This window comes from Hoplias malabaricus, chromosome 2 (assembly GCF_029633855.1).
Source record: "Hoplias malabaricus isolate fHopMal1 chromosome 2, fHopMal1.hap1, whole genome shotgun sequence".
Lineage (NCBI taxonomy): Eukaryota > Metazoa > Chordata > Actinopteri > Characiformes > Erythrinidae > Hoplias > Hoplias malabaricus.
This window is the reverse complement of record NC_089801.1, coordinates 47267549-47293420: the sequence shown is the minus strand read 5'-3', so window position 1 is coordinate 47293420 and position 25872 is coordinate 47267549. Positions and strand designations below refer to the sequence as shown.

At 37.5% G+C, this 25872-nt stretch overlaps 2 protein-coding genes across 2 annotated transcripts in view; both read left to right on the top strand.

Moving 5' to 3' along the window:
* The window catches only part of chrnb3a (cholinergic receptor nicotinic beta 3 subunit a), a 29768-nt gene extending 23588 nt beyond the window's left edge, over positions 1–6180 (top strand). The window contains exon 7 of the mRNA XM_066659948.1: positions 2301–6180. Within this exon, the coding sequence (XP_066516045.1) occupies positions 2301–2435 (135 nt within the window). The 3' untranslated portion in view covers positions 2436–6180. The remainder of the gene's footprint in view (positions 1–2300) is intronic.
* A 9926-nt stretch (positions 6181–16106) lies between these two features.
* chrna8 (cholinergic receptor, nicotinic, alpha 8) overlaps positions 16107–25872 on the top strand; it is a 103923-nt gene continuing 94157 nt past the window's right edge. The window contains exon 1 of the mRNA XM_066659946.1: positions 16107–16234. Within this exon, the coding sequence (XP_066516043.1) occupies positions 16159–16234 (76 nt within the window). The 5' untranslated portion in view covers positions 16107–16158. The remainder of the gene's footprint in view (positions 16235–25872) is intronic.

Below are 25872 nucleotides of genomic sequence, written 5' to 3'. Positions count from 1 at the left end.
TTATAATGTATAGGATATTGCACCAGTGTGTTAGTGAACTAAGCTAAACTTAAATGCCATTCATTTCTCTGGGCCAGCAAAGTAGTTCACAGAATGACATCTGGTGATGGCTGCAGCAAATAAATCGCAAAGTTGACAGTGAAAACCTGCGAATACACGAGAGGGAAATATTTTTGCAGTAAAATGTTGGATTTTACATTGTTTTGTATGGAAGTGTATAACTACCACACACAACAAAAAACTTTATTATGAGATAAGCATTTTTTGCAATTATGAGATATGTATCTCGTTTTCATGAGATTTATCCATCTTCATTCTCTCTGTAATACCAATTTGTTCCGACCCAAGAGCCACTGAGCTGTGGCTTCAGTGACCAGCGATGATCCTTTGGTCCAATTGTGTCTAGTTCGAAGTGCATTTAATGTTTTATGTATTTAGGCTTATTTTCCAGTGGCCTAATAGCCGCGCCTCTTTCACACACTGATAACTAAGCAGCGACTCATTTGAGTGCTGTAAGCACCAGCTCAGTGCACCGGGTTGGTTTCACCACTAAAGTTAAAGTGTTTAGTGTTAGTTTAACACTGAGAGTGTTAAATTATTACACTAACGGGGTTTAATTTAACACTAATAGTGTTGATTTAACACTGATAAATTTACTGTGTAGATATTCTGGAAGTTTATTCCAGATTTTGGGGCATAATAAGAAAAAACTTCCTCTTCACTTGTCAATGATGATTATGTGTGGCTTCAGATCACCAGATGAGCTCATGGTCAAAGTCAAACTCATTTGCTTCATGTAAGAAGAGCCTAAATGACTTGTCAGTCACAGCTTTAAATTGTAAAGATTCAGAGCTCTTTTGAACACAGAGGAGCGCTGTGAGTTGGGGAAAAACCAACCCGCTGCATGGAGCTGGTGCTCACAGTGCTCAAATAAGCCACTGCTTAGTTATCAGTGTGTGAAAGAGGCGCAATAATTAGGCCACTTTACTGGAAAATAAACCCAAACACATAAAAACATTACATGGATGTCGAACTAGACATAATTAGACCAACGGTTCATCACTGGTCACTGAGGTGTGACCCGGTGAAACCACGGCCCAGTGGCTCGTGTCGGAACAGTATTGGTATTACCGACAGAATAGAGACAAACAAATCTCATAAAAAGAGATACTTATCTCATAATTACAAGAAGTTATCTCATAATATTTTACAATAACGAGATACTTATGACATAATTACGAGATATAATTTTCGAGATCATCATTTTTTTTATAGTGTGTGGCAGCAATACACTTCTGTACTTTGATATCCTGCAGCAGTTAATGCTCTAAAGTGAAATTCAGTAGTTAATGAATATAAACTGTTTTGTAAATTTGTGTTTTTCATATTTTGAATTCACTGTTATAAATCATTTATGTATAATATATTTGAAAAGAGAGACTTCCCCTTAAGAATTTTGATATGATCCAGTTCGGCCCCCTTTGAAAAAAGTTTGGACACCCCTGTACTAAGCTATTGTAGCTTACAAACAATTTAAAAAACACCACAGATTAGCAGGTTTTAACCATCAAAACAAAAGTGATTATTTTTTAGATTTGTTCTGGAGCTACTAAGCTAATCTAGCTAAAAATGAATGGACGCTAAGTCAACTATTTAGCATGGCTCTAAGTTCAAGTTTTGCATTATAAATAGTCATACGCATACTTGAGTCTTCAGTGAAGAATATTTCTGACATTGTATGACAAAAGCATCTACTACCGTCTTTAACTGGAACTGAAATCTTGTCCATGTTATTGTATTATATTATGGCATAGAAGGCAAGAAACCACATTAGCAAGTCTACTGTAGTGTGTGTGTATGTAATTTAGTGTGCAGTTTGCACATTGCTTATTGGTTGTAGGGCTCAATTATTTCTTAGCTACATTAACTTCAAACACCCAACATGTCTGATTTTCTACTTTTATTACATAAATACACAGTAAGAATAGTCAACTAAACCTTGTATCATCATTTTTGTCATTTCTCATTTTGTATATGTTAAAATTTCATGATGAACGAACAAATAGAAATACTTAAAAAAAAACTTTTTAATGTTGAGGAATATTTTTATTCCCCTGTGAAGCTATAAAATTAAATAAAATGACTAGTTTTAGAACCAGTAGTGTATTCATGAATATTAATGTATTTATTAATCAGTTTTTTTATAATTTTATTTTATTTAATCAGTTTTCCATCCGTATTTTTATACACATAGCATATAAGAAACTGTATTTAATATATCCCTGTATGTGTATTTTCAGGTGGTTCAGGACTGGAAGTTTGTGGCTCAGGTTCTGGACCGGATCTTCCTGTGGGCCTTCCTCACTGTCTCTGTGCTCGGCACCATCCTCATCTTCACTCCAGCCCTAAAGATGTACCTCAGCACTGCTTCTTAAAAAAATATACCTCCAAAATATGTAAACCCCTTGTAAAACCTCATTACCCCTCACTCCAAAGACCTATATCAGCCCCATTATAAACCACATTAACAAAATAGCCCAAAAACCCACCTCGACAGAAACCTCATTAACCACACCTCAAATATTTATATCAACCACATTATAAATCTCATTAAAAAAATAGCCCAACAAATTATACTCACCCAAACAGAAACCTCATTAACCACACACCTCAAAAACGTATTTCAACCTCATTATAAACCTCATTAACCACACACTCCAAAAATGTATATCTGCCCCATTATTAATCTTATTTACTACACACACAAAATATTATATCAACCTTAATATAAACCTCATTAACAAAAGAGCCCAACAAATTATACTCAACCCAACAGAAACCTCATTAACCAAAAGGCTAAAAAAATTTATATAAGTACTATTATATAGATTTTTAAAATCATGACTCAAAATTGTACACGCAGTAAATTAAAAAACTAATTGAAGACACAACTCAAAATTTTCAACCCCAATATATACCTCATTAACAAACAGCTAACAAAAATTAAACCTGCTCCAATATAAGCCTCATTACAAACAACTTCCAAAAAATATAACCACACCAAAGTTAACTTCATTAACTACATGCTTCAAAATTTTATAAAATCTTATTAACCATGCACTACAATATTTTAAATTCAATCCCATTAAAACCCTCTTTAACTACACACCTCAAAAACTACACCAACCTCATTGCAATCCTTAATAATACACCCCAAATAATTCAATTCAGTTCAGTTTAATTCAATTCAGTCCGATTTATAGGGCGCTATTTTACAACTGGTGTTGTAAAATTTTCTAGTCCCAATATACATTTCATAACCACACCTCATTAACAACACACTCAAAATATTTACAAATTCCATTCCAAACTGAATTATCCCCACAGCCCAAAAATTCTGTACCAGTCCAAATTATAAACCTCAAAAATTGTTTCCAAATTGTATTGTAAATCCATTCCCTACCCTTAAAATATCCAACCCACAAACCTCATTAACCACAAACACCAACAATGTATAAACACCCCATAATGAATCTGTTATCACACCCTCCTCACATCTATAGGGAAGGGGAAGGTCACAGGAGTTTCCAAAACTGGTTTTAAAAGTTACGGAGACTACATACAACCACATAAAACTTAAAAAAAAACCCATTAAGATCCAATACTGGGTTATATCTAAAAAAAAACATGCTAGGGTCCACCTCCAAAAAGACAGCATTATGGGCCTGTAAGGATGTGGCACTATGAAGAAGTAGTTGCTGATAAGATGATATAAACATAAAAGTAGAAAATCTGCAAATTAAGCATGGAATTTGCTGTCAAAAAAAATGAGCAAAACCCCCAACTTTAACATCACTGAATGTGTTTGGGATTGCTTGGATCATGGGAAACAGAAAATGTTTTAAAAAAAACACAAATTTACCAAAAATAATAGAAGTTGTAATAAATATAAAGTGTAGAAACAGAAAATGCTGGAAATGTTGATATTGTTTTTAGTTGTTGAGACTTTTTCTAAATCTTTATTTAAATGTTTTCTCAATTCGATCCTTGGTGATTCCTCATCCATCAAGGCCAGGTTTTCAAGACAGCACAATTGACTTTGCACTCTAGGTGGGTGGATTGGCCCCTTTCTCCCCACATCACTCAAGCACACTGTTAGCCAATGTCACCTGATCTCAGCTGATGTTAAAGGTCTAGATAGTTGACAATTTCCTATAAAAGAAGTAGTCGTCGATTTCATAAGTCTTGGAGGAAACGTGTGCTTGTTTTCACCCTTCAAAATTGGTGGCATTGTGTGGAATGTGGGAGTCCTAGCTAAAGGAGATGGACTTGATATGTCTAATAATTTGGCAAATATTTGGATTTATTTTGAGACATGAATGAGTTTAGTACATTATTATTAAGTTACTATAAAAAAGCTCTGATAAAAAACTTCTAATCGTTCCCAAATAGGAACAAAATTACCTCCATCTTCTGATTGATGGAGGACATCTACATTCTAAAATGTCCCTTTAGTAAATATGCTTTTATGGACATTTGAAGAACTAACCCTACATCAGTCCTGTTTATCTAGAGAAGCATGTCCTGCTCAACTCAAGACTCTTTCTTATGCCAGTCTACAAACACAATGGTGCCGCCATATTGGATTTTCTGCCACCCATCTGGACAAGGTCTGGAGTGACTTGTCATTCTTTTTTTCAAGAAGAGAAGAGCACAAAGAGACTTTTGTGTTTCACACTGGTCAGAACCTGAATGGATAACTATGCTAGCTGTGCTAACTATGAAGCTTCCTCCATTTCAGTGCAGTTTTCTTCTAATATACATATCATTAATACATAACCATACAACCTCGCAGCATTTAAATCAACAGTCATGCCATCCAGTATGTTAGCAATACACTAGGAATGTAGTCATGTGTGGTTTAACTATTCGTTTACACAGTTCTGCTGTAGGGTCGTATTTTTCTTAGCCATATTTCCCAACAGGATTGGTTGGAAAGCTAACAATAGCTGTGCCTGACTGATTCATATTGGTTAAAAGAGTTTTTTAATTGGGGTCAGATCCTAAACACTGTAGCATTTAGAAAATGATGTGTACTATGATTTTGAACATGTAAACAGAATGTTATTCAGGTGAAAATATATATATTTTTTTCTTTTGGGAAAATAGGTATTGTCTGTGAATGCCTTGGTCCTTAATCCTGTGTCATTTGTATTAAAGTATTTTTGTGTTTCTTTTATTGTATTTCATCTGTAAATAACTATTTGGTTCTCATATGACCATTATTTATTATTAACCTGTTTGTTGGGTTGCATTTAACTTGAGTTACTTGAAAAACTTGCATTAAAGACAAAAAAATATAAATTTCTGGTAATCCTTCACTCTAGGACACGAGGCACTATTTTATGACAAAAGACTAAAGCCGACATAAACATCTAAAGGCTACTTGCATCAATTTCAGACTGAATATGTAACGGGCGTGTGCAAAATGTGGGGTTCCTTGGGTTTGTTGGTGTGTTCTCCCTGTGTCTGTTTGGGTTTCCTCCCACAGTCCAAAAAATACAGGTGGATTGGTTAGTGGATTGGCAATGTGAAACTGTCTGTGAGTTTCAATGTGGGAGTGACTTGGTGAGTGCGTGATGCCCTGTTATGGATTGGGTGTGTTCCTTGTGCCCAGTGATTCCAGGTAAGCTCCAGAGCCACGGCAACCCTGAACAGAATGATTCAACCCATTACAGAAGATGGTTGAATTGTTTTGTATTTATACAGCAGGCAGTATAGAACACAACTGATCAGCATTACTGCCATGTGTTTGTTTTGGACGGTAGGCAGATGTTGCAGATGGACTCTAATATGGAGATATTACACTTTGTGGAGCTTCAAAAGATGGCCACAGATCTATTTCTGAACTAGCAGAGCCTACCCGGAATCACTAAGTGCAAGGCTGGAACACACCCTGGAGGGGGCACCAATCCTTTACAGATTAACACACACACACATTCACTCCCACACTCACACCTATGGACAATTTTGACAATTTTCTGTTGGAGGAAACCTGAGCACCCAGAGGAAACCCACGCGGACACGGGGAGAACACACCAAACTCCTCACAGACAGTCAGCAGCGGGGCTCGAACCAACAACCCAAGGACCCTGGAACTGTGTGACATTGACGCTATCTGTTGTGCCACTGTAATATTAATATTTATTTAATATTAAATATTAAAATATTAAGATACACTTAAGAAATGTATAAGTATTCTTACGTTATACATAAAGCTTACATATATTTCACTTGTAGTTTGTGGAATAGCTTTGAATAAATAGCACATGGGTGGAACAAAATCTAATGTACACAGATTTTATTCACAATATTCTTCAATGTTTTGTCTAAAGCATTGAAAGACACTTTGCTTGATCATAATTTAGTTGTTGCTGTTTCGTTGCATTAATTCAAAACTTATTTACCAAAAATGTTCTTGTCAGTGATATCATTATACAGGTTTAGGATTAGGGTTAAGTCTACGCTTAGTGTTAAGCAAAGTTTTAAGGCTGCTTTTTTACTCAGGGTTGCAAGATATTCACATTAGACAGTTTACGAATAATGGGAATATTCTTAGTAAAATATATACATTTTTATCATCATGCCAGGTTAGGTTTGAGAGTACTCTAACAGACTAAATTCATATTATAATCCATTACAGTTAAAGGGGGCATGTGCGATTGTGGGGAAATGCTGTTCTTTCTGGTTTGTTTGCTTTAAGAATCTCTGCGTATTTTAAGATGGAATGTTATGTTTGAGGAGAAAAAAATAACTTGTGTGTAATGGCTGAAGTTGAACTTCTCTGTAAGTTTTTATTCGCTGTTTGAATTACCACAGAAACTCATTTGTGACTCAAGTTGTTTAGTTTTGTAGCACTTTTGGAGACATTCCACCGTAAGTACTCAGAAACTGCACAAATAAGTCTTTATTACTCACCTATGGAGCAGGAATAGAACAATATCCTCATTTCGGTTCATGCTTTTCAGTGTTTGGAGTTCTCTCCATGGTCTAAAACTTGTCTTTGTTTTCTAAAGCAAAGCTGGGCTTCATATAAACATTACACCAGTTTCAAGCACGTAAGCAGACTGAATTAATCAAAGTTGTTTTTGATTAATATTGTGAATGTCATCTTTGAGCTAGAACTAGTAAATTATACTTATATTCTGGTTTGGTATAGTTGAAGCATAAAATGAAACTCAGATGTACATTACTCTTACACCTAAAGTATACTTAAATAATAATTTAATAAATTAAATAGTGAGCTAATGTTGTCCCAAGAAATACTGAAATACATACATACATTCTCTGTAACTGCTTATCCACTTTGGGTCGCAGAGGGTAAAGAGCCTACCTGGAATCACTGGACGCACTCTGTAAAAAAATATTGAAATAGTACACTTAAATGCATGCTACTAGTACACTGATATTAGTATATTTACTACGTAAAGTGTCCTTGTCAAAAAATACTTTAATTTACTTTTTTTTTCTTGGTAAGGGCAGGCAATCCACATATTTAAATTATGTTTTAAATTCATATAGTTGCTGTCCAGTTACAAACATGTATCTCCGTTTATGTCCATTTTTAGTTTATTTAGGTTATCATTTGAACACAGTTGCTGTCCTTCCCATTGTGTGCAAATTTCATGATGAATGGACCAATAGAAATGCTCAAATACTGAATGGAATAAAATATTTTTACATTTACTTTCATTGATTGTTCAGAAGGATTAGTGTTGGGAGATGATTTTCACTGGACAGTGTTGATACACTGGTGCCCATTGTAATGTTCAGATCACTTGCAATATGGAGTCAAAAGTGTATTTCATGTCTTAGAGCAGGTGTTTGACTGGAGAAATGAAAGCTGGCAGCAGCAGCAGCCGGCTAGTCTGACCTCAAGGCGCTGGAGCTGCATTATTCAGCTGAGATGTTATCCTCAGTGGCAGAGCCGCTTCTGAAGCACCCCTCCACGCCGACAGGTCTCTAACCCACTTTAAAACATCTGAACCCACTCAGAGACATAGAAATCTGCTCTTTTAGGAAAAACAGCATGTATTTTTCATTACAGCTCTCAATGACTGGATTTGGAGAAGATGTAGATTGTCAAAACTGTTGTGAAATTGCATGTTTCATTTTCCAGGCAGGAGTGCATTCTGCAAATTAGCTTCAAGGCCTTACTCACTATTACCACAATGAAAAAAAATTGCCTGTATGACGTGTACGAGAATCCAGGACTTTATACAAAGAAGCTTTACATTTTCTACATCATTTGAATTTCACTTGGAATAAAATATTTATTATTGTTTTACATTCAAAGGTTTTTTTTCCTTCTCCTATAAAGTTACTATTTTAGAGAAGAGTCACCTATTTTTTTTTTTTTTTTTATTGGTCCCCTTTCTGAATTTAACTCATCCATGCCTGTGAACACACAAACACACACTAGTGAGAAAATCTTCACACACACTAAGGGCAGTGAACAAACACACAATCGGTGCAGCCGATTCCACCTCTGGCACCAGGGAAGCAGTTTGTGGGCTTGGGAGCCTTGCTCAAGGACACTTAGGCTGTGAATGAATTTTTTCCTGCTGGTCGTGGGAATTGAACCAGTGACCCTCCAGCCTCTAACCTCAAGGCCATGGCTGCCCCAGCATGTTTTTCTTTGGATAGCGATGAAATGCTTCCTCTGAAAATGGAAGCCAGCCGAAGTGTCTTTTCAAACTGCAGCAAACACAATGCCATTGCAGCTACTAAAACACTTGGATGGGAAACATATTATATTTTCCCCAGACATATCTTCTTTTTGGCTGTTAAAATTCAAGTCTGGCCGGAATTTCTAAATTGTGTAAAATGTCGGGAGATTCCTTAACGATTTCAAACCATTTGTTTCTAAAGCTAACATACATTCAGCATTCAGCATACAGATATTTACAGATATTTAACTCCACCCTAATATCTCTCTCCCTCTCTTCATTCACACACACACACACATACACATCCTACCATGGTCCTACAACTTGGCAAATTACCTGAATTACAATTACATCCTAAATGAACACTATAAAAATATGGTGACCCTTGTTTGAAGCATGAATAGCTCTGCCACTATCTATGGCTAAACAGCAGGGGGCAGTATGACTTTGAACTGCAGCCAATGACCTAAAAAATCTCAATTTTCCTGAAACTCCGGCTTAAAGACGAGACTTTGTACAAGGTTGAACTCCATAAATTCTGCTGAAACAGCAGCAGGCTAATTTTATTACTCAGCACAGCAAAATGCCTGCAGCCTCCAGTTTTAGCAGACTGCCTTAAACCTGAGATTTAGCAATGAATGCTAATTTGAGACTTTACTGTTACAGTGGGTTAGTGGGAGGGTGGTTCAGGGGTCAATGGAGTTAGTAACCTTCCTCTCAGTCTTCATTACGCCATTCACCTGTGTTACCACACACTATAAATGTCAATGGTAAATGGCATTTACCTCAGGTAGAAGCTTGGCGCTACTGCTGACTTAGCATGAATCTCTTGGACCTCATTTTTAAGCGGAGTGCACTTCATTTACATTAATTTAATTTTAAAATGATGAACAATATTTTTAAATGTCAATCAGTTCCTTCCAAATGTTATAAATAAACCTACTTCCAAGTCCAGACGCCATTCATTTTCTCAGCTCCACTGACCATACAGGAGCACTTTGTCTACAATTAAAGACTGTAGTCCCTCTGTTGCTCTGCATACTGTTTTCCACTTTCACCCCATTCTGAGCTACTGTGGCACTGAGTTGCAACACAGCCAGCACTCAGTTGTACATTAATGAAGTAATCAAACACTTTCATTTTATGTTATTGTAGGCTATTGGGATATAAACAACTTTGTTATTTTGGGTAGACTAAACCTGGCATTTATGCTGGTAGATCTTTCAATTGTTCACATTTCAGAAGGTGATCTTATACATAAAATATCGGTAACCACTGATTTAGAGTAAAGCCTTCCCTGAAGAATAGTAGCTGTTATGGTAGCAAAATGGGACAAACTCAGTCTTTGGTAGTTTTGGAAGAAATTTTGAAAAAGCAGGTGTCCAGACATTTTTGACAACAGTTTTCCCAGACTCACTAAGGATTTAACCTCCAGTCAACTTTGTTCAACATTACTAATGTTGCTGAGCATGAGCCACAAGCCACCACACTTTCTGCCGAGTCATGCCCAAAGAGTTCCAGCTGTGTCACTTTCTGTTAGTTACCGCTGTAACACAGTGGCGACTCACCTGCAGTAGAGAGCATGCTCAGTTAATGTAAGTGGACGTAATGTCAGTCTACGTTAGTGCACACTTGTGTACATACACCATAATTTCCTAGACCACGCTGCAAATGATGTCAGGTTTTTAAGAGTTAACACATTGTTATATTTAAGTCATATGTTCCATTGTTAAGAAACAAGTAAAAACACTGTAGATATATCAAGATATTCAGTGCATTAGCACACAATCACCATGGAGAAATAGGACAACTGATTAAATACAGCTGACTGAATACAGCTTAAAAAACAGAGATTCTGCTTCTCCTTGGTCCTCAATCCTGGGCTCTCACACTTAATTGAGCTGTGGCTCATTTTCATTAAAGGGAACAGGCGGAGAAACCTGCCATTCTGAATATGAATTCAGAGAACACTACTGAGGGATTTGATCCTTGTTGTGTTTTGACCAAAGAGCATCACAGACCTTCCATTAAAAAATGGTATAATCTGTCCCCTTTAACAGGTATTCCATTAATCCATTAATCGGGCATTTGAAAACAGCTCCATCTACATGAAAAGGCAAGAAGTCACAGCATGCCCTATTGTTGCTCACTAGCAGCTCAATGCCAGAGTCACAACAATTCATATACCCGTCATGCTCGATAATAGCTTAGCGCCATAGCACTTCAGTGCTGGAGTCTCATGATTTAAAACAGCCCTCATTGCTCACTAGCAGCTCCACAATGTTTAACACACCATTCATTGCTCGGTAGCAGTTCAACACCAGTGTTACATCATTTAATACAGCCATCATTGCTCACTAGCAGCTCAGTGCTTGAGATACAACCTTCAAAACTCGAACTCATTGATTACTATCTTCTCAATACGAGTAACAGCTTTTAAAACATCCCTCATTGCTTGCTAGCAGCTCAGCGCCAGACTCATAACATTTTGAACATTCCTCATTGCTTATTAGCAGCTCGCCACTGGAGTTACATAATTTAAAACATCCCTCATTGTTCACTCACAGCACAACACCAGAGTCACAAGCTTTGAAACACATTTCGTTGCTCACTGACTATTCAACACCAGAGTCATATAATTTCCTATTTAGCTTTAAATAGTTTGTATTGGCCTGTTTGACATTGAATTTGAATTGTAATATTAAGAGTGGCTAATTTCAAATTATCCTTAAACATGGAAAACTGAGATACAAAACCTTGGAACACCATTTTGGACCATTTTCTCTTTTTAGCCCAAAGTTCCTGCCTGTGCTGTATTAGCCTCTGGCGTGTTTTTCAGTGCTTTGGGACTGAAGCAAAGGCTTGAAAGATCTCGGAGCTGCATTATGATGAGGCCACACGCAGAGCACTTTTCCCTCAAAAGTTGGAGCTTGTGGAATACTGAATATTTTGGTTGAGGAGGAGTAGCAATTTTGTGAGTGTGAGTGTGTGTTATTCCTATGGGATGGAATTTAAATGGGAGAACTAATTAAGTTATGAAAACTAAACTTGGGTCCTTTCTGTAAACCTGCTGAACTGACTATGACAATGCATCACAAAAAAGATCTTCAAATAATTCAGTTATTTGACTGAAATTTAATAATTTAAAATAATAATAATAACGAATAATAATGAAACATGCTTGTTTTCAGTTTTATTCATATTTTGAATACTGTCTCTTTTTGGATTTGCAGTCAGTGGGAACCACAGATAAGCCCATAACATGCTGTTTCAATTAGCCCTCATTTTTTGCATAATACTTTAAAAACATCATTAACATTCATTAAAAAGTGGATTTTAATCAATAAATGCTTCTTGCTGTTTGAAGGTCAGGGTCACAGATGGAAAATCACTCTCTTTTTCTCTCTGTATCTTTCTCTTTCTCACTTTCTCCCTCTGTGTCTTGGCAGTGAGATAGCCAACCAATCTTCTGGTGTGTGTGTGTGTGTGTGTGTGTGTGTGTGTGTGTGTGTGCATGCATGTGTATGCCTGCCATGTGTTCCATCCTCTCCCAGTGGCCTGATGAAAAGAAAGAAGCAAAAGGGAAAAGTGTGTGTGTGTGTGTGTGTGTGAGAGAGAGAGAGAGAGAGAGAGAGAAAAGATTAGAGGTCACAGAGGTCATAGTAATAAAAGTGTGTGCTTGGAATTCCCTCTATTCATCATAACATGAAAAAAATTATAATAAACTGGGTTCTCCTTTTCTCTGTGGGTTGAGGCTGATTCGTCTGGTCTAGTTCTAACTGACACTTAGCGTAGTGTTATGAATATTCATAGTGAGCTCATGAGAAGATGAGGCAACATCTGAATTCCTCTCTTCACTCATCTGAACATCCCCCCCCCCCCCCAAAAGGCGTCAAGACTTTATCTAGGCCATGTTTGCTCCAGTCTGGCTGCTGTTCTGTTGTCAGATCTCAGCATGAAGGATCTCACACTCGTACATCAATTTATATATTTCAGAATAACAGTTCACATTAAATATATTTAATATTGATAATTTTTACCCCATGGCTCAACATCATTTACAACATCCCATTTACTCTCATATACACCTCAATAGAAGCTCACATTCAATCACATTTCACAAGTCAAACAGCGCTCATTGCTCATTGGTCACAAAATTTCAGGCACCCCTCATTGCTCCCATCATCAGTCACATTGCACAAAACAATGAATAACACAGTGTTATTGTACAGGGTTCAAAACTGGTGTAAACCCAGACTGGCTCACTGGAAAGAATCAAGTTTCAAAATCTTGAACTGAGCCAGGTTTTTATTTAATTTTATTTTATTTCCATCAAAAAAGGGCAAAAAGGAATTTGTAATGTTATCTAAATATTTGACCTTGTGGAAGGTAGATAAATAAACAAATGTTTTTTTCTGTTCTTACCTTAAAACATAATAATAAATGGCAATAAACGGTGGTATAATTGCAATAATGCACTTAAGGTTTGTGCTATAATGTGAGATATTGGCACTGGTGTACTGATCTTTTATGACTGCAGCACACCAGTGCCAATGTCTCATGTTAAAGCTCAAATTCTCAGTGCATTATTGCTTAAGTATAAATCGAAATTGTAATAATTCATAAGTAGGATAAATGTTCATAACAAATCTGTGGGCGACCAGAAGTTTCCCTTGTCTCAGTGATCCTTCACATTATCTTTGGGTGGATTTGAATGTGGTGCTTTGTTCAACCCCTGATCCCTACATCACTTACATCACTAAATGCCTCCAGTGCCCTTTCTTGAGAAAACTTGTAAAAAAACACTGAGATATGACAGAATAGGCCAGAGGAATATCTTAGTAGTCAACAATATAGTGCAGCGGATCTTGAATATAATTTTTAGTGAGCTTCCCTAATATAGTTTCCCTATATTATTAGTGTCAATTTAAAGTCTGTATTATTAGTTTTATTATCTGTCCTGTGCACTAGTTAGGGAGTATGAAGCTACTTTGGGATGCGCTTGAGCTCCTCTACTGGCTGACACAGACAGACAAGCTCTGTTTTAAAATGTGACACAGATAAATGGATCAGAGATCCATATTTATATTTCTTTCATTTTAAAGTCTAAACTAGGACTAGAAGTGTTGACAGAAACAATAACACAATTTAAATATCACAGTTTTTATTGGAGTTGTGTGTTTGAGTAATGGCTGTGTTGAGAATATGGCAGCTCTGTATTGTGACGTCAGCTGCAACCCATGGATTCCAATGTTGGTCAATCTATCAGACACGTGTCTACAAGAAGCCACATAATATGTATTTACATATATACAAGTACATATCTATCACACTACAGAAACCACAACTTCTAAACGACAATCACAACCTAAGACAAGATGAAATCACAGACTGAGTTGACGGCAAGAATTTCAATTCCAGATGCTCCAAGTCAACTTGAAGTCAACTCCATTTCACTATTTCTGTTTACTTTGGCTGCATTCCACTGCTCTCACGGTGAACAGAGATGCTGCTGAACATGACGGATTTGGAACAAGAAAATAACTCTGAAAATAACACTTGATATTTGAGAGTAATATCTGCCCCACATTACAGGATTGTGAGGAAGGGTATTTTGTTATATTTTTTAAGATAAAGTCAATATTAAAGAGCCATTTTAAACCAAAATCTCAAACTTCTAAAGAAAAAATCCTGGTGACACAGCAGGAGACACTGAGGAGGCTCCTTTTGGCTGTGTTTACAATTATTTCAGAGTGTAGTTGTCAAGCTATTCTGCTGAGAAACAGAACAGAGAGCAGAAGGAGCAGTGGGGAAATGTGAAAGTGAACACTGATCAAATCCCACTGACCACAGCCCTGGGAAAAGACAGAGCATTTTCCTGTTTTATTTCCTTGCTATTTTTTGTTTACAAGTTGTTTCCCAATTTGTCATTTCAAAATGATAGCCAAAAGTCCCAAAGGTACATAAGCCCAAAAGATACATAACTATATTTTATTTTATATTATGAATGGAAAAAAATGCTCCTCAGAAAGTGTTGCTGGTAAGAGGCTTTGTTGGTTTAATCAGAATTCCTTCTGACAGTGAGTCACTATTCGCTGAAACAGACACTTGCATGTTCAGGCTGAATTGCAGAGCAATTCCAGCTGCAATGTTGAACTGATTCCCGTTGAGAGTTTCCGTATCATCCTCTTTCCTCACACATTTGTCTTACACGGTTTAGCAGTATTTTTTGCAGGGACTTGAGTGAATATATAAGTGTCATTGTAAACCTCAGTATTCCATAAATCACTTTTCTGGAATGACCAGCTTGTCTAGAATTGGTCTTGCTGTGAGGGTCATCCCTCCAGCCTTCATCTGAACAGCTTACCATCTCACACACATCACATACTCACACAAACCTAATCACATCATAAGTGTATTTATTGGTCTGACCTCTGCTTTACATGTCCTCTAAAGTCATAGATGGTCAGATATATCGGCTGGTGATGGAGCAGTGTGTAGTTGGTTTTGCACGACTGGGTCCAGATGGTTTTCTGTTTGTGTTTAAGGTGTTTATTTGTTGACAAAGCATTATAGCACTGTACTGCTCCATCAGTCAAGCTGAATAAGCATGGAATTAATGACCAGAACAGAGAGAGATAGAGGGTGGGGGGTCAGGGGAGGACAGAGAGAGAGAGAGAGAGAGAGGTAGGGTAGCCATAGAGTGAGTGGAAGACAGAAGGATAGAGTGAGAAGGAGAAAGAGAGACAGTTAGGAGAGGGAGAAGGTGCTTAGAGATGAGATGTGTGCCTGTATACCACATATTTAGGCCATTGTGGGGACCTAATATCTCTGACAACAAGAACATTTAACATTTCCGCATATAAGGCTATAGCACATCGACAAAGAAAAAACAAACTTACAAATACATAAATGAATAAATAAATAAAAGAAAAATAACATGTAAAAGATGCCTTTTTGGAGCAGGTAAGAGGAAGATGAAAGAGAGGGGGATGATCACTGGAGGAGTGAGAGATAATGCATGGAGTGTGTGTGAGATCCAGGGAAGGAGGGATGGATAGATAAACAGAGTGATGCTGAAAGAAGGGAAAACTAGAGAGAGACTGAAAAGAGGGAGGGATAGAAGGATAGTGAGGAAAGAGGGAGGGGGAAAAGAGGAGAGAAAGATAAAAAGGCATAAAGAGGGAGGTACATGCAGCGGGAAGAATGAGAGAGAGAGAGTGAAAGGAGGCAGGGATAGAGAGATGGAGGGAGGGGAAAGAGAGAGTGAGAGTGAGAAATGAGAGAGGGAATTAGTGAAAGGCAGAGAGAGGGTGGGAGGAGGAGGGATTCCGTGTGCTTCTCATGCTGGAAGCTCAAACTTTCGTTGGCGGGTCTTGTGCTAAAGGAGCTCAGCCTCCACACACACACACACACACTGTCACACACCATGCAGCGGCAGCAGAGACAAGTGTTTGGACTCTTACCCACTGCTTTTTTTCTATGGACGGCTTTCTGCATCAAAGGTATGTACTGGACAATTGTTTATGCATTTTGTTTGTTTGTTTGTTTGTTCCTTATTATTGTGCTTGGCCCATGAATTCTGGACTCTGCACAGCTGCCTATGGGCTTCACTGTGTGCTGCGCTGTTGTGGGCAAGAAATCTGAGAATGGCACCTGTTTTTTAGTTGGTATTTATGACTTAGTTGGGACCTCATCTGCAGCGTACACGTGCAAAATTGCAAAATGTCCCCACTTTTGTTGCTCTCTGTTTTCCCATCAACACAGTTAGTCCACATGGAGCTAAAGTGGCCCCAAGCTGATCTTTTGGTCCCTGAGTTTGAGAAAATGGAGGTCAAAAAGCTGAGTGGCTTCTGAGTTTGAGGTTGTGAAACCTCCCCGCTGTTGCTTTTTCTGAGGATGAAATTCAGCTTGAGAAACAATGAAAAATGAATTTCATGCTATGAGAAAATGGCAATGAGGAGGCTCTAAACTGGTCTTTTGCGAGAGGTGAAGATTGAGGATGAGGTTTTTGGGACTTGCCAATATCCCCACTCCATAAAAACAGGAATACAAAGCTGGCGTGTTTGTGCTTTTAGAGAGTTCTCTAGCCTGCTGTTTGTCTTCCAATATGACGACCTTTTAATCCCTAAGAAACATGTGGCTGTCCAAGCTGAGCAGCTGACATGTGTCCTGTAAGCCGCTCTACCATAGGAAACAATAACAGCACCCCCTCAAAAAAAAAAAAAAAAAAAAAAAAAAAAAAATCGCCAATCAACCTAACCATATGTTTTTGGACTGTGGGAGAAAACCAAAGCACCCAGAGGAAACCCACGCAGACACAGGGAGAACACACCAAACTCCTCACAGACAGTGTGGGTCTTGAACCCACAACCTGTAAGCTGTGTGACTGCGATATTACCTGCTGCACCAGCGTGCCGCCCCAGGTGACTTTATATTTCGTAAAATCTAGAGCAGAAAGTGAAAAGCTTGTTTCAAAGGAACGCTCCTACACAGAAAGAAAAGACTATAATAAATTACCTTTACCACTTTCAAGCACATTGTTCTGTGATGTAACACTGTAATGTTAAGTGGAGCTCAGCTGAAAACCAATGTAATGTGTTTAAGCCATAGTGATGTAAACATATGAAGGTGCAGAATGTGTGTCTACTCTCAGTTCTCCGGCCCTTTGAACACTTGAACTCTTTTGCTCATCTACAAAAAAACATCAAAGTGGATACTTCAAGGAAGGGTTAAAGTCCTATGCCGAGAATTGAGATGGGGAAAGATAGCAGACAGCAAAATCCTGGATGTTTCTGGAAATTTAGAAATTCTGGCATGACACATTTTTTAGGTCCCAAAAAGAGGATATATCCAGCAAAAAAGGACATCAGGTCTCCCTACCAACATATTACCCAAAATAAGACCAGGCAAGCTTAGTTTTGCCAGACCACTATTATCTGATTAACGTTTGCCCTGCCCACACATAATGGTTTATTCTTACAAATTGAGATTTTTTTGAAAATATCCCTGTCCAGACAATAACAAATATGTCTGCGTTATCACGCCAAACCAGTAGGGGGCCATAGTGCCTCCTTAAGAGAGACATCAAAACAGCACCAAAGATGAAAGTAATATTTTCTCTAATTCAACATCATTTATATTAATTCATATGGACATCTGAAATCTAGTGCTATCATTGTAGTTTTATGACTTATGTATTTGACTATATAGGGAGTTATGAGCTATTTGTATTTCAGTCAGAGAGAGGAAAGCTGTGTTATGTCAACGTTTCTGAATATCCGTTTTCCCCGTTAGAACCTTACACTTATCTGGTACATAACCTGGGGGACTACAGAAGGATGTTTTACCAAATTGGTAAAGGACATATGCCCTTGAATCCAATGACGTAAACTAAATCAACATTATATTATACCCACTTAAAAATAATGTTTCTACAAGGGTTTCTGTAGAAATAAAAATGGTTTTGTATACAACCCTGAACACTCAAACCTTTTGTATAATTATAAGGTTCTTTGTATCACAAAGAGGTTCTTCAGACTGATGGAGAATGTGTTGTATATGATTTTGTATAGCACCTTTCAGTAAAAGGTTCTATATGGAACTAAAAAGAGTTCTTCTATTGATACAACGTCAAGGTTCTTAGAAATAGAATATACGTTCTTTGATGCCATATAGAATTCTTCACTAAAAGGTGCTATATAGAACCGTCTATAATACATTCTCCATCAGGGTTCTATATAGCACCATTCTCTCTAATAAAGAACCTTTGAAGAAGTTAGTAACACTGTAGGGTTTTTTGGTTGTTGCTTTTTTTTTTTTTGACACTAGGAGGATTTTGGTCACTGCTACTCTTGCCATTTAACTGCCAGGCATCATCATGTGCCAGCCTCTGACTGTAAGTGTCTGTGTGAAAAGGAGTGCTATTCATTATGTACAGAGCTACCTGGAAGTGCACACTAACTGGAATAGGCAAGTGTCCATGGAATAGCAGCCTTACTCTGAATACTAACACCACTTCAAGGTCACATACTCCAAAACCCTGTGTTTAAAAGTCCTAAGGGTATTTTGGCTAACACACACATCAGCCAGTCACAAATCTGTTTATTGAGCCAAGCTTTGACAAGCATGTCCAATGTATTAAATACCATTACAGTAATAACACAGAGCACCTAGTTACACTGACTGTAATTTGATGGCTTTGTGTTTACTGTGATTAATATTATAGAAATACATGTTGTTATTATGGAGATAATTTTGTGTTTCCATTATTGGATATTTTTTTCTTACTAAAAGGACCAATAGAATAGCTGTTTGATGTTGTCTTGACTCTGGGATTGTAAGTCCATTGTTCAGAGAGCACCAGCAGTTTCTCCTTTTGTATATGTCTCCTTTTCTATGTAAGGCCTTACAGACAATTACACATCCTTGCAGACCCCCAGTGCTGAACTGTCTTCACACAGCTTTGGGATAGACCCAAACTGCTTTGAATTTTTATTTTCAGATCTGAAAAATGAAATGAAATGCTCTATGAAAATATCTGAAGGGGACTTTTAGGTTTTTAGATTTCTTACACTACTTGACCCTTTAATAATATTCTTCTTTGGAAAATTTGTTCAAGCTATTGATTCTTATTGGCTATTGCCCACCCAAGAAAGTTTAGCACATGACGTGAATCAATATTTAATCTTCTTTAATGTATGTTGGCTTCCCTCTTTTATGGCTCCATTCTTGTTTTGAAGTGCTAGAGATTGATAGATTCAAGGAAAAAAAAATGTGTTTGGACAGCCACCGTAATTGGGCCAGACCTGAGAGGTTCAGTTAACACAAAGGCTACAGTGAAATCGTATAAAATGTAGAAACCTTATCAGCCATAATATTACTACCAATTCTTTATTTTTACACTCACTATCAACTGACTTTATATGTTTAATTGTACTTTTAAAAATACAAAGTATAGTCCATCTATTGTTCTGACCTTTTTTTCAATGGTCAGGACACACACAGGACTACCACAGATCACGTATTTTTGGTTGGTGGAATATTCTCAATGCAGCAGTGACACTGAAGGGTTTAAACATTTTAGCAGCACTGCTGTGTCTGATCCATTTGCACCAGAACAACACATACTAACACATCACTGCAATATCAGGGTTAGTGCATGGCGCTGAGGATGATCCACTACCCAGATCATATCTGCTCTGTGATGGTCCTGACCATTGAAGAACAGTGTTGAAGTATGCAGAGCAACAAAAGGACTACAGTCTTATTTTGTAGAACTACAAAAGTTACAAATTGGACTGTGGATGGAGAAACAAGTAGGTATTTATAATGTTATGACTGATCAATATAAACAATACCAAAACAAAGTCAGGTTACACTAACTTCCAATATTTCTTTAGGAATCGAAGTGTATTAACAGGTAATTTGTCCTCCTTTGCTGCAGTAACAGCTTTTGCTCTTCTGTGTTGAGTTAGAACTAGATGTTGGAACATTGCTTGTGAGAATCAGAAATATAATGAGGTCAGGTAATGATGCTGGATGATTATTTATATATTATTTATATATTAATTATATATCATTTTATTATTCCAAAAGTATTGGATGGAGATCTATCATTCCACAGAATGTTTATACACCTCTAGCTAACAGCTGGCATTGGGCATGATGAAACGTTACAACCAAATAAGGGGGGCTGATATTTGCAGAGGCTATTGGGAAATACTGGCACTCCCTTGAAAGCCAATCACTGTGTGACTAGAAACATCTCCGATGTGCTTTGGTCAAAATACCAAAAGGATCAAATTCCACAGCCGTGTTCATCCCCTGTCCAAACCACCCTGTTTAGAAAGCATTGATTTCAGCACATGGTCCTTTAAATGATAATGAGCCACACATTTCACACATTCCACAAGGATATTTATGTTAGTTTTGTGTTGGTCTCTTGCTACTCCGCTCTTGGGTTTGCTAAATTTTCTAATTTCTCTGCTCTAGTAATGGCTGTTTTAGACATTTTAACCATGTTTTATTTGCATAAACAAATACAATGGCAGCATTTTTTCCCTGTGTTAATAATATTATTTTCTTAGAAGTATCCATATTTTTCTCTTACATTTTCATTCATTCTGTGACATCCAAACATTGTCTGAAGAAACAAATCAGCATGCATATGCTGCTGTCTGCAGTCTCTGTAATGTGAAGCAGTTCATATATTTGGACCTCATTGGTTCAACTTGAACCGTGTTCGTTCGACCAATCACAGCTGTTGCAGTCTGCGTCTGCGTGAGGCATAATTACATTTCTAGGGAGATATGCTTCAGTCTTCAGAATAGGGTATGATGTATGCAGGACCTATGCATTGCTTATGACAGGTTAGTTTCAGCCCAGAAGCATAAACTGACCTGTAGGCAGCCCACAAGAAACTGACTAAGTTGACTTATTTCACATGTTGTGTGTTGCCTGGCATTCCAGGTCCCTAAAGGTATAATGCACAAGCACTGAAAAATTACATTTTCCATAATATGCCCCCCTTTAAAGTGAACTGATCCAGGTGATTCCATGTGAGACTCTGTTCTCTATGGACTGGCTCCTACTTGAGCTAATGCAGAAACTCAGATTCACTGAGGTGGGGGGTTCAAATGCAATCCAGAGGCTGTGCTGCTTTTAATCTAGCTGCTTTAAAAAGACTCACTCTGCTCAGATCAGTCTTTACAGCTCTGGTTTTGCAACAGTGGGTATTTACACAATTTTCATAATGTGCATGTAGTCTTTGAACAAATTCTGATTGGGTATGGCTTGTAAAAAATGGCTTTGATGGAAAAACTTCTTTCCTTTATTTATGTAGTATTTATAAATCTAGAGAGAGGTAGGAGCCATATTTTTCTTAAATCCCTTGGGCACAATGTATAATACATAGTCAGAACTTTTGGACATCCAATCCCTCCAGTGTTTCTTCTGTTTTCTGGGGTATTTATAGTTTTTGTCTTCTCTTTTTGGCTGCACCAGTCTCTACTTTTCTGGAAAGGATTTATGCTTTACATTCGAAGATTGTTGCAAAGATTTAATGGTATTCTGCTTCATAAATATCAGTGAGGTCTGGTACTAATGTTGGATGATTAATCATGGATCACAAAATTTGCACCCACTTGCTCCAGAATGCTGTTCCAATGCTCCACAGCCTAATGTTTCATACCTCTATTGTGGACTTTCAGCATTGGGCATGGGGTGGTTGCTCCAGAATGTCCCATTATTAAATCATTCTATGGAAATAAATGGACAATACAGTCACCAGTTTGTGCACTTTAAATTAGTTAAATACAGTCTGCAAGTGTTTGGACATATAGATGTATAACATATCAAAGGATCATATCTGAATAGCAATAACATATGGTACATACTTCATGTTCTTCATGCTGAAGTTGCATTAACTTAAGTCTTCTATCAGAGCTGAGATAGAGCACCACAGGATGTCATATTTATTAACCTTTAGATATCAGAGCTGAGATAGAGCTCCACAGGATATAATATCTTTTAACATTTAGATATCAGAGCTGAGATAGAGATCCAAATGATTTAAAATCTGTTAACCTTTAGATATCAGAGCTGAGATAGTGCTTCAAAGGATTTCATATCTATTAACCTTTAGATATCAGAGCTGAGATAGTGCTCAAAAGGGTTTCATATCTATTAACATTTGGATATAAGAGCTGAGATAGTGCTTCAAAGGGTTTCATATCTATTAACGTTTAGATATCAGAGCTGAGATAGAGCTTCACAGGACTGTATAGTGAGATGCATCGCAGCCTTGTCAGATTTGGTACATGAGGCCATGTCTGACTTACAATACTTTGAGATAACACTAGTGATATTCTGCAGCATCTGTGAACATATGCTTGTCGTACACACTTTTTCATTAACTTACATAACAGCAATATTGCGTCAGTGACAGCTACATTAGTGCTATGTTGATCCACACATTTATTGCTAATTCTGCTCCGCTTCCAGCTGGATTCCGTACTGTTATGTGGATGTGCTGTAGCTTTTTTGGTTTTGACAGACTGGGTTGAAAACTTATTAGGATCTTATAGGTTCTGGACAATAGAAAGCCATGACTAAGTTTAACACTACTATGAATCAACACTATGCATTGTTGTCTCTCTTTTTTGTTCACTTTTTTCTGTTTCTTTCCATTTTTCTGTATTCCTATTTCTTAATATTATCTAAACCAAATGTGCATCTAACTTAAGGAAGATTAAATTGGGAAAGTGCTTAGAGCCCTTCAGGCTTTTTAATTTTAATTTTTATTATTATTATTATTATTATTATTATTATTATTATATTATAATTTTCTTTCATTTATAATCCCATATTGTAATCTATTGTGTTAAACACTAGGATCCAGAGTTTTTACTGGACCAAATGTCTCCCTAAGCGTATATACTCCCTAAAAAATGACTGATCAGTCAAAACATGATATCTAATATGTTGTTCTTTAATTTTGCACTGACCCTATAATAGCACATGTATCTAATTTTTAATGGAGGCTTAAACTGCAAGAGATCTTTAATTAGATCAGCAGTGTTTTTAATTAATTACCAAATCCCAAAGAGCTGTTAATGTAAGATATGTAAATATTGGGGGAAAATGCTCACTATGTCATTCCAGAGCTGATGGGCTATATAAGAAAAGTTTTTACACCAACTTAGCTGTAAGCGATCCTAGGAGTTTTCATTAAGCCTCAGCTAAGCAAAGTGGTGTAGATAAGCTCAAATATTTCCACAGATTAAGAAAATATGCCATGACTAGTCCATTAAGAGCTTTAAGTATCTTAATAAGACCAGTGCATAACATTTCTTGACAACAGCTAAACTGAATATCTGGAGGTAAGTTTAAAATGAACACACATATTTACATTCTGTAGATTCAGGGCTTGGGTAGATGACATCAAATGGTTGCACAGAGCTAAACTTGTGCTGATACTTTTCTTCACAACTTTCCCCACAATAAGAAGAACATTTGGAAAGCTGTGTGTGGGCATGAACAAAGCTTTCAAAATCCAAGTGGCTTTGCTCACTTCACTTCACTCCAGCGACATTTAACTCAATCAGTAGAGCATAACTGCTGAGAGACTAGACTGATGCTGTTGGTTTTAAATATACAGTGTATCCAGACTGTCCATAGTGGATCTATATCTGGTGATTTGTCTGATTCTTCCATTACCACTAAAGCTATAATTTCATTTAAAGAGTCTGTTAATGAGGCTGAAACAGCTGGTGGTCATTATTGTGCCAGGAGATAATTTAGTGTATGTTCACGTTGCTTCATGTGGTCCTCTCCATATTCCCATTCTGCTCCACTCTTATCTCCACAGGTTCATTATTATTTGTAGTCCTCTTATGTGTGCCTTTGTCTGTGATTTCAGAAATGTTGTGTTCTGACTCAAACTAAAAAGGCTGAAAAGTGGTTTGTATATTTCAGAGGTTTACATGTGTTGCCAGAGGGAAGCAAGATGCTGAAACAGGTAGTGTTACTGTCACACAGTTCCAGGGCTCTGGGCTTGACCCCCACTGTAGGTGACTGTCTTTCAGGAGTTTTGAGTTTCCTCTGGTTACTTGTTTCCTTCCAATGTCCAAAAACACACATTAGTAGGTGGATTGGCGACTCAAAAATTTCACTAGGTGTAAATGTGTGTACTGACGCCCCTTCCAGGGTATGTTCCCGCCTTGCACCCAATGACTCAGAGTAGGCTCCAGAACCAATGAGACCCTGAAATGGATAAGCAGTTACGGAAAATTAATGAATGAATGTGTTGCCAGTCATGTTCCTTTTAATGATTACTATGTTTCCATTATGTGGTATTACCCTTGTACCCTAAGCATTTTTACTTCAGAAAGTACTTCAGAAACAAACATCAGAAATCAATCCTTTCTTAGTTGATTTACTATGGGTGAATCCAATTTCAACCCTTAGTCCTACTACTAAGCCCTACCCTTGCATTTTGCCAAGGGGTAGGGTGTCTCAAATCTTGTTGGGAACGAGGGGAAGGGCTGAGGGCTAGGGCTGTATACCCCTTTGAAACATAGAGCTATGAATGCCTTGTGAATTGCTAATTAAATTTAAGGCAAAACATGTTAAATAAGCAGCTGAATTCACCTTCCTTTCACAGAGAGTGAAAGTATATATTTGAGGGTGATAGTATATAATTGTTGAAAGCTTTTGAAGACATATAATGCCCTAAATTTTATTTCATTAAAGTCTAAAAGTACTTCTCTGATATCACTGCAGACTGACAGCAGAACACAGTTGAAGCGCAGCTCTTTTTGTATTCTGACAATCTCTATGTTTTACATATTATTTCCAAATAATATAATATTATATTATAGTACTATTTCCAAAAAAAATCATTTTGCTGAAGATATTGAGGTTTTCATAGCTTGGCTGAGAGTTCAGCAATTTTTGAGATTTTGAACACTGTGACAATATTAACACTCCACTTCCAGCTGTCACATCAGATCATAACAACACCTGCCCTCAGAAATCCCAGTATCTACTCCATCAGAAAGTGTGGATATTTAGTATATGTAGATAATTCCTCCCCTCAAAAGATAGAGAGAGGATTTTGACAGCTGGTGTACGATATGCCATAAGCTTTAATGTGTTGAGTGGATGAGCTTGGGATATGGTGCACACGGTTGAGTATGAGTAAGCTGGTCATATACCATTACTCAGATTCTCCCACTGGTCAGCACTCAGAGATGAAAATTTCTCTCCAGTTTGAAAAAAGCGGTGTCATAATTGGGAAATATTAAATAAATACAATCGTTTTATACACAGATTAAACTTTTTAATCACTATCCATCCATCCATTATCTGTAACCGCTTATCCAATTTAGGGTCGCGGGGGGTCCAGAGCCTACCTGGAATCATCGGGCGCAAGGCGGGAATACACCCTGGAGAGGACGCCAGTCCTTCACAGGGCAACACAGACAGACACACATTCAATCACACCTACGGACACTTTCGAGTCGCCAATCCACCTGCAACGTGTGTTTTTGGACTGTGGGAGGAAACCGGAGCACCCGGAGGAAACCCACGCGGACACGGGGAGAACACACCAACTCCTCTTTTTAATCACTAATGTAAT